General features: G+C 39.1%; 1 protein-coding gene across 2 annotated transcripts in view; it reads left to right on the top strand.

Moving 5' to 3' along the window:
* Positions 1 to 3,739: 3,739 nt before the first annotated feature.
* The window catches only part of TMX4 (thioredoxin related transmembrane protein 4), a 35,918-nt gene continuing 25,673 nt past the window's right edge, over positions 3,740 to 13,984 (top strand). The window contains exons 1-3 of one of the 2 annotated variants that reach the window (XM_072943833.1): positions 10,169 to 10,215; positions 10,677 to 10,725; positions 12,115 to 12,230. In XM_072943833.1, the coding sequence (XP_072799934.1) occupies positions 10,185 to 10,215; positions 10,677 to 10,725; positions 12,115 to 12,230 (196 nt within the window). In that variant the 5' untranslated portion in view covers positions 10,169 to 10,184. Of the gene's footprint in view, positions 4,075 to 10,168; positions 10,216 to 10,676; positions 10,726 to 12,114; positions 12,231 to 13,984 lie in introns of those variants that run through there. The other variant, XM_072943832.1, reaches the window with a different exon arrangement.

Here is a 13,984-nt window from a genome sequence, read left to right on the forward strand (position 1 = left end):
CCATTTATGGCCTCAGTGTTTCTTGTGTTATTCAGGAAGACTTTGCCCATGAGATGATTATAAAAGTATTCTCCCAAACCTTTTCCAAGAGCATTTATTGCAGTGTGCTTTTTCACTAGCGGATCTGAAAATTATTTTGATATATAGATTGAAGTAGAGATATTTATTTTTCTTGATGAAGAGGAAATTGTCCTAACAGCATTGCATGTGAGTCCAGTTGCTCCCACTGATTGGAAATGCCATTATCGGACATTATTAGTGTGCATCAATATTCAGGTCCCACGAAATGACCACCCTTCCTGTAAGTGAGGCGGTCTTATGATTAGTTCTGGCCACAGGACTCTGAGCTGAGCTGGGATGTGCTGCTTCTGGACTAAGGAAGCCGAAAGCTCCTTGCAGCCATTTATTACTTTCCTCTTTCCCTGCTAGGATCACGGATAAAGCCTTGTGTTGAGATGGCAGAGATGGCATGATGATTGATGCAGCCTGGATTGTGAGGACCCTGCTCCATATGCCGCTTCCCCAGAGGGTCTCTTAGATCCAGAAGGATTTTACACGACAGAGAAAGGAACGTTATGAGTCAAGCCTCTGAAATGTGGGGGGTTATTTGTTACTGTAACCTAAGTCTACCTTATTCTGTCAACTATATCACCTTTAACATATATAATTATTCATAAATATACAGTTCCTGTTTCCTGAGTGTGTACTCTGATCCATTTATCATTTTTTTTCTTATACCAATACCTCCCAATTTTATTGTAACTTTATAGCAGATGTAATATCTGAGATGGCAAGACCTACATCATTGTTCTTTTTCAAAATTCTGTTGGCTGGACTTAAGCATTAACTTCTTAAGATAGGTATTTAGAAAGCTACATAAAAGAACTTGATTGGATTCTGAATCATATTGCGTTAGATTTATAGATTAATTTGGGAGAATTTACACCCCCATCATACTAAGTCCTTTAGCTTTTTTGATATGTTTGCATGTGTCTTTATTTATTTGGGTAATTTTTGCTGCTCTTGAATGACATGTTTGTCTATACTACATTTTAAAATTAATTCTTAGTGGTGTACAGGAAGAGAACTGACCTGTGTATATTTCTCCTGTATGCAGCTTTTCCTGAGCTCGTTTATTAGCTTTTTAAAAAATTAGGAGGGGGAAGGTATAGCTCAGCGGTAGAGCTCATGCTTAGCATGCATGAGGTCCTGGGTTCAATCCCCAGTACCTCAATTTAATACATAAATAAGTAAATAAATAAACCTAATTGCCTCCTCCCACCAAAAAAAAAAGAAAAAGAAAAAAAAGTTAGTTGATTCTCTTTCACCAAGAGGTGCTCCCAGGTTTGCTGTTTCTTAAGATGCTTATCAAGGCTCCTTCTGGATTCATTTCTAGTCGCTAGCTGGGGACAATTCAGTTTATTTCACCCCTTTATGGTTTCTTCTACCATCTGTTCTAGGAAGTGCCCTATTTAAATTCTCCCTCCACCTCTTGTTCCTGTAAGGCATTTAGCAAATCTGTTTGTGTAATTAAATTCCTGTACTATCATTACTTTATGGGCTAATTTTACAGTGTTGTGTAGCTTATTTAATATTTCCATACTGGTTTCACCATCCTCAATAGGAAAACTGCTGTGTATTACTTCTATATGCTATGATTGTGGGGTTTGTAATCTGAATACAATCTCCTTATCTCTCATTGATAATCTTCGTAATATTAAGCCCTGCATTGCCAGCTTTATCAAGATCTTTTTGCTCGTTACCATGCATTTTAAGTTTCTACCATTGGACAATAAGTTGTTTTCTCATTTCCTTTTCCTACAAGGAACCATGTGCTTTTGTGTAACCACAGCTGCCCCATGGTGCCACCAGTGGAAACTACTCTCGGAACAATAGCTCTTTCTCCTACCATCATGTACCAACCTTCTTTAAACTGCGACTCCGTACTTCAAACATGAGAAACGTTGAACATTGACCTCGTTATCTAAGCATTATATTCATGTCATTGAATCTTTATGGCCACCTTATGCAGTAGATTCTATTAATACTTGCATTTAAACAGACATTTAGTCTTAACTGGTTTTAGCTCCAAGTCACATTAGTGATTAATTAGTAGGAAGTGTCAGGCCGAGATGCCATACCTTGGTCTGCGCCACCCCACCACACACTTACTCCCATAAATTCTTGCTATAGTCCTTCCTACCGATCTTAGTTTGAAGGCCAAGAAATGCAATCCTTGAACACACAGTTTGCGTTAGAAACGAGGGAAAGCTTCAGCAATGATACAATGATTCTCTTTCTCATTTGGACTTTTCATTTTGCAAATTTTCCAGCCTACACAGAAGTAGAGAGAATAGCAAAAGTGAACTTAGCTTCAACACTGATTGACATGGTGCCACTTTTGTTTCCTCTATCCTCCGTCCATCCCCCAAATTTTATTTCTGGAGTGTTTTAAAGTGAATCCTAGGCATCATCTTACTTCACGCATAAATATTTCACTATCTGTAGCCAACAGATTTTTAAAAATATAGTCATTACATCATTATCACACCCAACAAAATTAATAGTAACTCTTTAATATCAGATTCTACTTTTAAGACATTTTTCATTTTACCAATCGCATGAATGTACAAAAGCTGCACTGAAAAGAATGATAGAAGGTCTGTGTGTGTCATTTCTTGTTAAAAGCAAAATAAAATGTTTTCCACTGAGTTGATAGGATCGATTTATATAAAATTAGTGACTTTTGGTAACATCTTTTGCATGGACATTTTCAAAATTTACAGTGGTTTATAAATTTGAGCCTTATATTTTGATGATAAGGGCTGGCTCCCCATAGAATTGAACAACTACTAATTGACACTTAATTCAGGTATTATCTTCTCTGGAGGCAAAATTCATCTTTCTCTCCTATAAGTACTGTTTGGAGGTTGATCTCATGTACTCAGGACAGAAATCACACTTTTTCATTGATATATTGACCACACTATCCAGTTTTATGCTTTGAACATCTAATAAATTCTTGTAAAGCACACTTTGGGAAAGCTCACCCAGCCTCTAATTGCAATTCAGACATACATACTAAGGGTACAGTGATCTCAAGGTACAGATGCATCAAATGTGTATCTGGAAACCATTCAAGGCTATTCTCATTTTGGATCTGATGAAATTGTAAGAAGCATGAGGTCCATTTTATCACAACTGGCAATATTCTTATCAATTGACTCACTTTATCTGTTATTACCCATGTTTTAAACGTTTTTTTATGAAATTAGAATTACTTTTGTAAAAGATGCAATTGCATGGTTTCATTATTTCCAATTAGGCAGTACGACTTCGGTAAACACACGCAAAGAGTACTTAAATTTTCCTCTTCCTTTCAACAAGGGATGCCCAATGCGTCGCTTCGTTTTTTCCTCTAAACGTTTTACTTTGCACTCCATCGTTGTTATTTTTGCTACTGTTGAATAGGGGATGCATTTTAAAATTACTGGCCATGTTTCTCTTACGAAAGACCCACACGCGCCAACCCGCCTTACTGGGGCCTGGGCACACGCCGGGCGGGTTCTAATTTAAGCAACGTTGGGTGGTTTGTTTATTTTCAACGCCTTGGTCAGGAAGAGAGGGCGCCCGTTGCCAAGGCAGCCGACGCCCTGGGCAACGGCGAGTCGCGGCGGGAGGGGGCGTGGCCTCAGCCAGCCCGCGCCGATAAGAGGCGGCGCCGGCCGCGCGCGCGGCGAGCTGGGCTGGTCGGAGCGGCCGCGCGGAGGCGGAGGTGGAGGCGGGGCGGCCCGGCCTCTCCGCGCGCTGCCCGGGAAGGCCCCGTCGGCGGGCCCGCCGCGCTCTTTCCCTGCAGAGGAGCCTCGCTCCGCGCCCCGACATGGCGGGCGGGCGCCGCGGCCCGCTGCTGACGGCGCTCCTGGCCGCCTGGGTCGCGGCGGCGGCGGCGGCGGAGGCGGCGGAGGGGGAGGCCCGCCCGGAGCAGGCCGCGCTGCCTGAGGAACGGAGCCTGGTGCTGCCCATGACCGCCTCCAACTGGACGCTGGTGATGGAGGGCGAGTGGATGCTGAAATTGTGAGTGTGCTCGCCCGTCCGACTCGCCACGCCGTGCTCGTGCGGGCTGCCCCCGCTCCGGCTCCCGCACTGCCCGCCTGGTTCGACCTCGGGCCTGGGACCCACCTTCCCCGCGACCTGCGGCGCCGGGCTGTGTCGCCCGCGCTGCGCATGCGCGCTCGGCCCTCCGCGGAGGGGCTGCGGGTGCTGCGCATCCCCCCACCGCCCGGCTGGTCCCCTGCTTGGGGAGGAAGTGTTTTAGGGATGGGGTGGGTGGCATTTACCAAGGGGAGGAAGGGAAGCAGAGAAGATTAGCAAGGAAATCGCGCGTTTTCCATAAAAGTGTCTGCAGAGGAGAAAAGGCTCTCATTCAATGACACTTCTTTACAGAACAAATACGTAGGCAAGGGACTTGTTGAATCATTGCAGCACAGTGAAGGGCAGACCAGTCTGGACAAAGTATCTTGGTCTTTATTTTGGAGAACCCCGAGATGCCATTGTGAAAAACAAAGCAGAAAGATGGTGCCTTTGAAGTTGTAAAACAAAATTTCAGATGTTGATAATTGTTAATTTTGGAGGTAGGGCTTTCTGGGTAAATAACTGTGCTAGTGTCATAAAGAAAGGAACAATAGTTAATTGTCCCTTTTGAACAACAGAAGGTAAATCTTGGTTAGTGCCTTTGCTTGTAGGGAAGTGGGAAAATGCAGTTTTGAATTAGGGAGCAGGCGGGGCTTTTGTTCATTGTAGCTTAAAATGAACTTCTACTAGGAAGGAAGTAACCATTTGAAATTGGGCTTGAAGTAGACAGTGGGCAGATATCTGAATAGGCTGGAGAGACCACCAGGGAGAGCTTGTAGGGAAAATGAAGTGTGGTTAGAGAAGTGATGACCAAGACCACATCTCCCTGGCCTGTGGTTTCCAGGTGACATACATACTTGATTGTCACTGTTTGTTAATTAATTTTACCTTGAGGACAGACTCTCATAGAATTGAATTTTTCCTTTATTTGTCTAAGACTAAATTTTGATTCCTTGAATTTAGATTGCGAACAGGCTGTCCTGTAGAATGAAAACCTCAGTTTCACTCAGGGCCAAAAGTTGCAAGTCATTTAGTAGATTACATTGTTGAAAGAATATAACACACATTACCCCTTCAAACAAGTAATTACCTTTTGGTCACAAAGAAGAGGCTATTTTAGATCTCAAAGTAAAATGCCTTTGGTATCATAATAAATCAATGAAATTATTAAGGAGATCTGTAGACGTGAAGCACTTACTGAAATAAGCCACTTAACTACTTTGAATGGAAATGAGGAAGTCATTTTCTATTTAAAAGAAAAATTTAAAGTAAGCACGACAGGACTGTCATGTTTGTCATAACGGAAGAGTTTTAGAGAGATTGCATTTTGTCAGCTACAGAAAGTTCTTTTTCTCAGTAGGTACTTATACAGTGAAGTTTTTCTAGATGTCAATTTTCTGATTAAAACGAGTTTGTGTATGTCCACGATGAAGGTCATAGCAGAAAAGGCTCATTAGGTTTAATAGCCTCAACTTCTTTATAGTTCCTTTTGGAATAGCTATGACTTTTTTTTTTTTTTTAAATTAAAAACTAACACCAGAGCTCAGGTGTAAGCCAAGTTAAGGTTATAAACAGGCAGCAGCCAACAACTCTTATGTTTGGCTGTGTTGATGGTTCAAATTTTACTTCTTCATAAATGTCCAAGCCTAGGTGTAGAAGTCAATTGCTCTAAGCTTGCCTTGTGTCCGTTGTATGGAGTATGTTTGGGCTCTGATGCAAGGTGACACTTGTGACCGGAAGTTAGCTGACACTTGAGATCTTTTTAGTAGAAGTTCTCTTTTCAAGTACACTTCACAATAGGTCGATACAAAGTGAGGCTAGAACGAAGGAGGGTTTAAACCATGACATCCAAATTCCAGAACCTAAGTGCTCATCCTGAAGAAATATTGTGGCTCTTTATTTGTAATACTCTTCCTCCCTTTGGCAAAATCCAGCACTACAAAAAATATAATATTTATATCCTCAGTACCACTGTAGACCTGCGACAAAGTTCTAGGAATTCATTCAAACATCCAATAAATTACCAGAGCTTTTTCTGAAAAACAAAATATCTTAATACCAGCTCCCATGCTAACCACTGAGTCACATGAACTGGTCATAGTAAATGGAGATCATTAGGGATCCACAGGTGATATGTTTAATTTCTCCAAGGAAGCCAATTAGGAGGCTTCCCAATAATGTTAAAATTTGAACATTACTTTGAATGACAGCTCTTTATTTGTTCATTTGCTTATATGCTACCTCTCCTCTGGAATTTTTTTCTTTTCTAACCCACTTTATACAGAGCTTCTATTTTTCTATATTTGTAATTCCTGGTTAGGTTGGTGTCAATAATCTATTTTTAAGGACCTAACAGTGTTTATCTTCTCCAAGATATGAAAAGCCCCATTGTAAAATTTTATTTGTTATACTTCCTTTTGTCTTTCAGTCAGTCTTTTGTATTCTTGAAATTGAATTTTCTATTTAAAAAAAAAAAAACACTTCTCTGTTAAGGAGAAGTATCAGTGAAAACTATATTTGCAGTAATTCACCATTTCTACCCTGAAACCTTCTGTAAAACCTGAAAAATTCTCCCATTGCTATTAACATTTTTGTTAATGCTGTGGTCTTATTGTACATTCAGTTTTTTTCTTCTTATGTGTTTTCATATATTGTTTGATACTTTTTAACCCCTGTTTCTGCCTCTGTAATTGGCTTGCTGTGCTTTTTTCCCTCTTAACTTTGAAAAGTGTGTCCTTTCTTGGTTTAGAAAAGATTGTCTAACCTTTTAAATGCCTTCTGATGCTTTCTTTTCTGTTTCCATTGTTTCATATTGTTCTTCATTCAGTTGCTTTGTAACCCTTTGCTGTTTTAAACGCTTGCTTGGCTCCCATTGTATCAGTTCTTGAGAAAAGACTTGTTCTTTTGAAACAGAAAAGTATATGATGTAATACAATCTATATACTGTTGTGGTGCCCCCCCAAAGAAATAAATGTATCCACAAAGCTTAATTTTGACCCACGTACTTTAAACTGATGCCCAGAGGAAAATATGTCTTTGGGTTAAATTAATTTATCTCCAAGGCATATAAGTCTTTGTAAAGCACTACTTTTCCTGACTTTGTTTTTGGGATGACCATGTCTCAGAATTGAAATTAGTAATCTGATAATGGAGGAGAGCCTCATTGATTTCCCTAGGATCTCTTGGGTTTAGTACCATTTTTCCAATATTCTTACACTTGAAGAGGCCATCTTCAACATCATTGCCTTAACTTGCCCATGTCAAATAGCTGTCATTTCTTGCAGTCTCGTAGATTGTTGTGATTTGTTGATTGAATGTATAAGATATTAACTGCTTCTTATGTGTCAGGTTCAGGGTTGGGAACTTGGGAAGATGATGAGGAATGAGCTCTATTTCTTGATTTCCAGGGGCTGGTAGTTGCTGTGCTGTGAAGGAAATAAATAGCACAGATAGCATTTGTTTATTTAGCAAATGTTGAATGAATGCTTCCTCTCTCTGAGCGGTCATCGGTGGTTCTCACCAGGGTACTCCTGGCATTTGGGGTTGGACAGTTCTTTGATGTGTGGGGTTGGCTCACACATTGTAGAACCTTTGGCATCCCTGGTCCTTGCCCGTTAAACATTCTAGTAGTCATGTGACACCAAAAAAGTTTAAAATTCCATCCTCTATACAGATTTCCAAATGCTTTTGATTGGAAACCACTGCCCTAGGTACTGTAACGGGTTTAAAAACATGCAAAAAAGGAGCTCGTAGGCTAATATCAAAGTATTTGATTTCAGATTGTTTCCACAAAGAGTAATCATCTGTAACATCTTCACTGCTGTCGTCATCATCACGGTCATTTCCATCACAGTGAATAGTTACATTTCTTACATCACCAGTTCAAGATGCTCCCTTTCAGAATTTGATCATCCCAGCCATCTGGTGCAAAAATTATTATTTTCATTCTCATGAATTACAGGAGTTGAAAACTTAGAAGGTTAAAGCTTTGGCCTAGGCCAGATCCTTAGTAAGTGGTGGGCAAAGCCAGAGCTAGAGTTCTGGCCTGAGCTTTGCAGCCCCCAGTGAAAGCTGGGGGGAGTGGCTGCGTTGTGGGGGAGCCTGTGGGAAGGCACAGAGCCTGGCTGCCTCTCGCTTATGCTCTCAGCTGGCCAGCACCCACGTGAGGGGAGGCCTTTCCTCTGTGGGATTCACAGTAGTTGGGTTTACCATCGCTCTGATTCCTGCAAAAGAAGAGCATTCCTGTGAGCGCTTTCCTGACACTCTACCATTTAAACAGGTGCTCTGCCTTCCCTGCACCCCAGCCACCCAGGAAAGTTCTTTTTCACTGTGCCTTGTTTATATCTAGCATGGCCTTATCACAACTTGTAAATTAACTTACATGTTTTTTGTACTAGGTTTTGGTCTTACTCTTCCCCTAGTAATAAGGTTTTAAGTAGAGGAACAATGTTTTTCTTCTTCCTGTTTATCTATAGAAATTTAATAACTATCAAATCCGAGGTGTTCAATAAGTATTTTTTGACTCTGAATATATGAATAATAGGCTTTAATTCTGCCTTTAGTCTATCGCTTCCTCCAGTGTATCACTGAAAGAAGCAGCTGTATATATTGTCTCAGATATTGTGGATAATCTCTATCGTCTTCTATTTGTTCATTGATGTAATAAGTATTTACTGTGGCCTAGGACTTGCCAGGCTCTGTCCTAGGTCCAAGCAATGCACCCGTCATTGGCTTCATGGAGTGTTCATTCTAGTGAAGTTAGTGAATTCCATTTTCTCTTGCAGGTGTCATGGTTTTCACAGAGCTGTCAGGTTTTATTTTTTCTCTCTATTTTATGATAACCTGTCTTAGAAATGGTCTTCTAAGAGAAAATTGAACATACGGCTTTCAACCCTTGGCTCATTAAGAGTTTATCCAGATTTTCTAGAAAGTAGAATAACACTTGTATTTAAGGCATCATTTGTTGACATTTTGATTTAGTTTTATCTATTAAGTCATAGAAAGATGAACCTAGTATACCTCTTTGGTCTTCATTGTTAAATCAAGGGCCCTCAACCACCTTACTTACATACAACAGAAAGTAAGTGTAATTTGTACGTAAATACCAATGTGGATAACAAAAGCATGCTGTTGAATTTTGTTTCCCAGAAATGGTTAAAAACATCGGACTGCTATCTAAGTTGATGGATTTAACAATATTTGGCTATCTGGAATGTATTTCAAATTCTTTATGAAGCTTACTGACTTTATATGCCACTATCACCTTCAAAAAGTTTAAATAGAAATGATAGTATTTTACAGTTTCCATGACTATAAAGGTACTAACTCCTCTTGGAGGCTTTTAAATCAAAGAAGGATTAATTTATATGTAAAAGAGAAAGTTAGGGCTGGTCAGCTCTTGTATAGTTCTTAGGAGAAGACTGCTACTCTGAGTTAGTTTTAAATGTAAGGGAAGATTGTGTTCGGTCCTTTCTGATTAGTTTTATTCATGCATATTTCATTTATATATACACACGGAGAGAGGGAGAGAAAGAGAAACATCTTTCCAGTCACATGATTTGCCTTTGTATTCATTTGGCCCTGGAGCTGTTTTACTTATAGTAAATTCTAAATTACTGCCTTTTAGATACAAAGAATACTACAGTTTAAAAAGCTGCAATAACAGTGGACCGGTTCCCACTTCTGTAACTCAGAACTGTATCTCCACCGCTAAAAGAGTACACTAGGTTAATGGATAACCTTGGCGCTTTCCAACACAATAAACTCTGATTGAATCTTAGAAATAATGGCATTAACAGTGCCTTACAGACTAGTGGATAGCTGCTACAAAGAACATGGAAGATCTAGAAGTACCTCAGTGGCATTTATATATTTGAGGATCAGTTTCACGAAGATCTCAATCTGTATAATAGTCTGTCTAGAGATTAGGGACTCAGATTTTTTAAATGATGAAATTTGCATGATGTAATAATTACTGATGTAGCAAATGTGTCTATGAGTTATACAAAAACAGATCTAGGGAAACAAAGCAAAGAGGGTCTAGAGTTCATTAAATGGTACTTCAAGATTTTGTCTTTATTTTTGGTAATGTTTTCTTATTCCCTCTGTCTCTCTCTCTTTCTCTCCCTCTGTCTCTGGTGGATCTTATTTCCCTTGGACATTTTAATCACACAGATACCTCCATCTGGGTTCTTGCCCTCTGTGGTCTTAGCTCTTAGGTGTCCAGAACCTGCCCAGTTTGACGGTGAGATGATAAGGTTCAGATGAGCCAAGGCGTCATAAAAATGCCTCTGAACCAAGCAGTATGTTACAGTTGTAATTGATATTAATGATTATTCTTAATATGTGCCTGCTTTGCATGCATCATCTAATCTCCCATGACCTTCTAAGCTGCTGTTATTATCCTGTTTTGCAGTTGAGAAAGCTGAGGTGTGGAACAATTTGTAGTTGGTCTTTCTGATTCCTCCGGCAGAACTCTTATCCAATATACTGAAATGCCTATTGAAATATACTTAATAACAGAATGTTCCTTTTTTTCCCTACAGTTTACCAACTGCTTGACACAGTCTCATCTGCCATTTGGATATTTAGAAAGTATGTAGAAAATAACTATTTTCTCAGATGAAGAGTATAATTTTCTTTAAAGTTCGTTCATTTATGTATTCTACAAACATTTATTGAACACTTACTGTATAACAGGGTGTACTTTGCTTTGGAAACGCAGAGATACAAGTGTTTTAAAAAATCCACATTCAAAGATGTCAGCAGATCGTTCTTGGACCATGTTCTCTTGTCCATATCTCCTGGACCTCAGGGATTGCACAGTGAGCTATAATGGGAAGATTAATGGCCTTTTAGAATAATCTTGGAATTGATTCTGCTAGTCTTTTTTAGAGATGGAATTAGAGTGGGACAGCCTTCCATTTCTTCTCTCTGCTTCATCTTATTCTTCCTTGATCCATTATCTACAGAGCTCCAGGGTGACTTTTACAAAATGTAAATCTGATCATAATCCTTGTATCTCTTTAGGGCTAAGCGTGGAGCTTCGAATAGTCCTAATTCCTTATGCAACTTGATTTAAATGCTCAGTACTCTGAGCCTTCACATATATTGTTCTCTCTGCTCAGGTTAGAACATTCCTTGACCCCTTTTGGCTGTTACTCCTACTTTGGATCTTGGCACGGATGCTTCTGTCTTTTGGGCCCCTCTGAGATCACCCAGCTTCTGGGTGTCTCTGTACCATCTGCTCTGTTCTCACGTTTGCCGCCTGGATTGTAATTCCCTCTTGGACTGTGTGACCCACAAGGAGAGAGGAGGCACATCTGTGTTGGTCACAGTTGTAGCCTCCGCTTCTAGGATGGTGCTCAGTTGGTGTTTATTGAGTGGAAAAAATAAATGTAAAAAGTAGGGTTCTGATTGAAGATGCAGGGTTTTCTAAGTGTCAGGTAGAGTTGGTTTAGCTTCTTCTTTCTTTCTCAGAAATGGTTCAGAACTGCCACAGATCTTTGGAAATGACTCACATTCTTGGGGACCCATGAGCAACAGATCTCTTCTGTTCTCTGCCCATCAGATTTGTAGCTTTGATGGGTTTGACACTGGTTTGGGCAGATGGGGGCATCCTTGTGAGGTTTGCCCTCCTTCAATACACTCTCAAAGCAGTGTTTACCCTCCAACCAAAAACTATCCGGAAAGTGATAAAATTTGGGTTGATTGTAACAATGACATTGAAGTAAAATATTTTATGTATTACAATAATTTGTGAAAAACCTTCAACTTTGGCTCATTCTTTCCAAGGAAGTTGATAGGCATAATATTAAATTCTGGAGGGGAAAGGTACTTTTGTTTTTCTCAGTCAAATGACTTTGGAGAAGCTTGCTTTTGTGTTTCCCTTTAGTAAGAATTTATTTTTTAAATTTAAACACTCTGTTTTGTTTTACAGATATTTTCATGTGTTTATATTAATTAGCTATTGTTCTTTTATAGTTACGCCCCATGGTGTCCATCTTGCCAGCAGACCGATTCAGAATGGGAGATGTTTGCAAAGAATGGTGAAATACTTCAGATCAGTGTGGGGAAGGTAGACGTCATTCAGGAACCAGGTACAGTGAATACTGAACATTAAATTCGTAAGTTTGTTACTTTTCACTTGAATTTTTTCAAGCATGCAGAAAAGTTGAAAGACTAGAACATTGATTTTGCATAAGCTGATCACCTAGAATCAACACGTGACATTTTGGCATATTTGGGTCTGTCTGTATACACATATGTATGTGTATATGTATTTTTATATATATATATTTTTTTTTCTGCATCATTTGAATATAACTTACAGACATCATGACAGTTTATTAATATCTCCCTGATTATTTCCCACATGTCTTTTTACAGGTTTTTGAACCAGGATCTAATCAAGGTTCACCAGTTGCATTTGGTTGTGTGTTTTTAGTTTCTCGCAAGCTAGAGTAGTCCTCCATTTTGGCCATGCCATCGATACTCTGAAGAGAACAGACAAGGGATTTGCCCAGGTGTTTCCTTACAGTGACATTTAACTTACTCTTGTATATCCTGTATTTTCTGTAAACTTTAGTCTAGAGGTGTGATTTAGGTCAGACGTTTATGGGCAGGTGATGCTGTGACTTTACATTGTATCTCATTAGAAGACACATACTGTCACCATAGTGATATTGAGTTTGAGCACTTGGCTAAGGTGATGACACGAAAGATCTCAGTTACAAAGAAAAGACTTCATTTTGTAGCTAGCAGGTAATCTGTGGGGTGATACTTTGGGGTTTTAAGATCTGTGATGATCTTACTGGAATCAAACATTTTATTAAGTGTTCCAGAATGGTGAATTTCTAATCCTGTCACTATCTGCATTTATTAGCTGTTAATGATGTAATTTTTCAAATGAGTGAGATAGAAGAGACATTAATTCTGAAAAAAAACACAATAAATTTGTATTTATAGTTTAAAAATAGCTTTGTATTATATGTAAATTGAGAAAAGTTGGATTTTTAAAATTTAAATCTCAAATTTGACTATTTTCAAACTTTATTTGTCAAATTTTTCCTGTCTACATTCAATTTCTACCTATTGCATCCTTCACAAGGGGGAAGAAGAAGGTGGCTATGGAAATGGAGCTATTCCTTCTCTGTAATAACTGAATTCAAAAAACACAAAGTAATGAATTACCAATTACTTGGACAACAAAATGAATGGTGTCTGTTAAGGTCTGTGTGTTGACAAACTCACGGAGAGGGATTTCTGTCATAAGCTGTGTGTCCTCAAACCTCTACCTTTTGAAGCATTTGAATCAAAGTCACTTCTACCTATCTGCTATTTAGAGATGGAGAATTACAGTAATTAGTTCATGGTTTTGGCTGTTGTAATGAGTTGTTCTGTTTGGAAGCCAAGTCATTGCAGTTACATTGCTGTTGTAAACTTGTTTTTGGTCTTTTAGTAGTTTGTGTCCAGTGAAATCAGGTGTAAGCCTTGTTAGTTAGTGGGCATCGGATGCATTTTATGATGAATTTCTTAGAAATGCAGCTGACCTATTCACATTTCAGCCTTTTGGCATACCTGGCGTGAATTCACAGCATGATTTGAATTAAACTAATTAAACAGTTAGCTTTATGATAGACTTACAGATCTAAAGTCTAATTGAATATAATCTTTCCATCTAAAATGTTGATTTACAGCTATTTTTTCCATTGTAAGTGGATGCGCTTTTTTGATAATGAAGCAAGAGAGAAATCAATTATAACAAAATACTTTAAAAACAAATTAATCACTGACTCATAGCATTTATGTAAATATAAACTCTCTCTCTATATATATATGGAATATTTATCAA

Source organism: Vicugna pacos, chromosome 19 (genome assembly GCF_048564905.1).
Source record: "Vicugna pacos chromosome 19, VicPac4, whole genome shotgun sequence".
NCBI lineage: Eukaryota > Metazoa > Chordata > Mammalia > Artiodactyla > Camelidae > Vicugna > Vicugna pacos.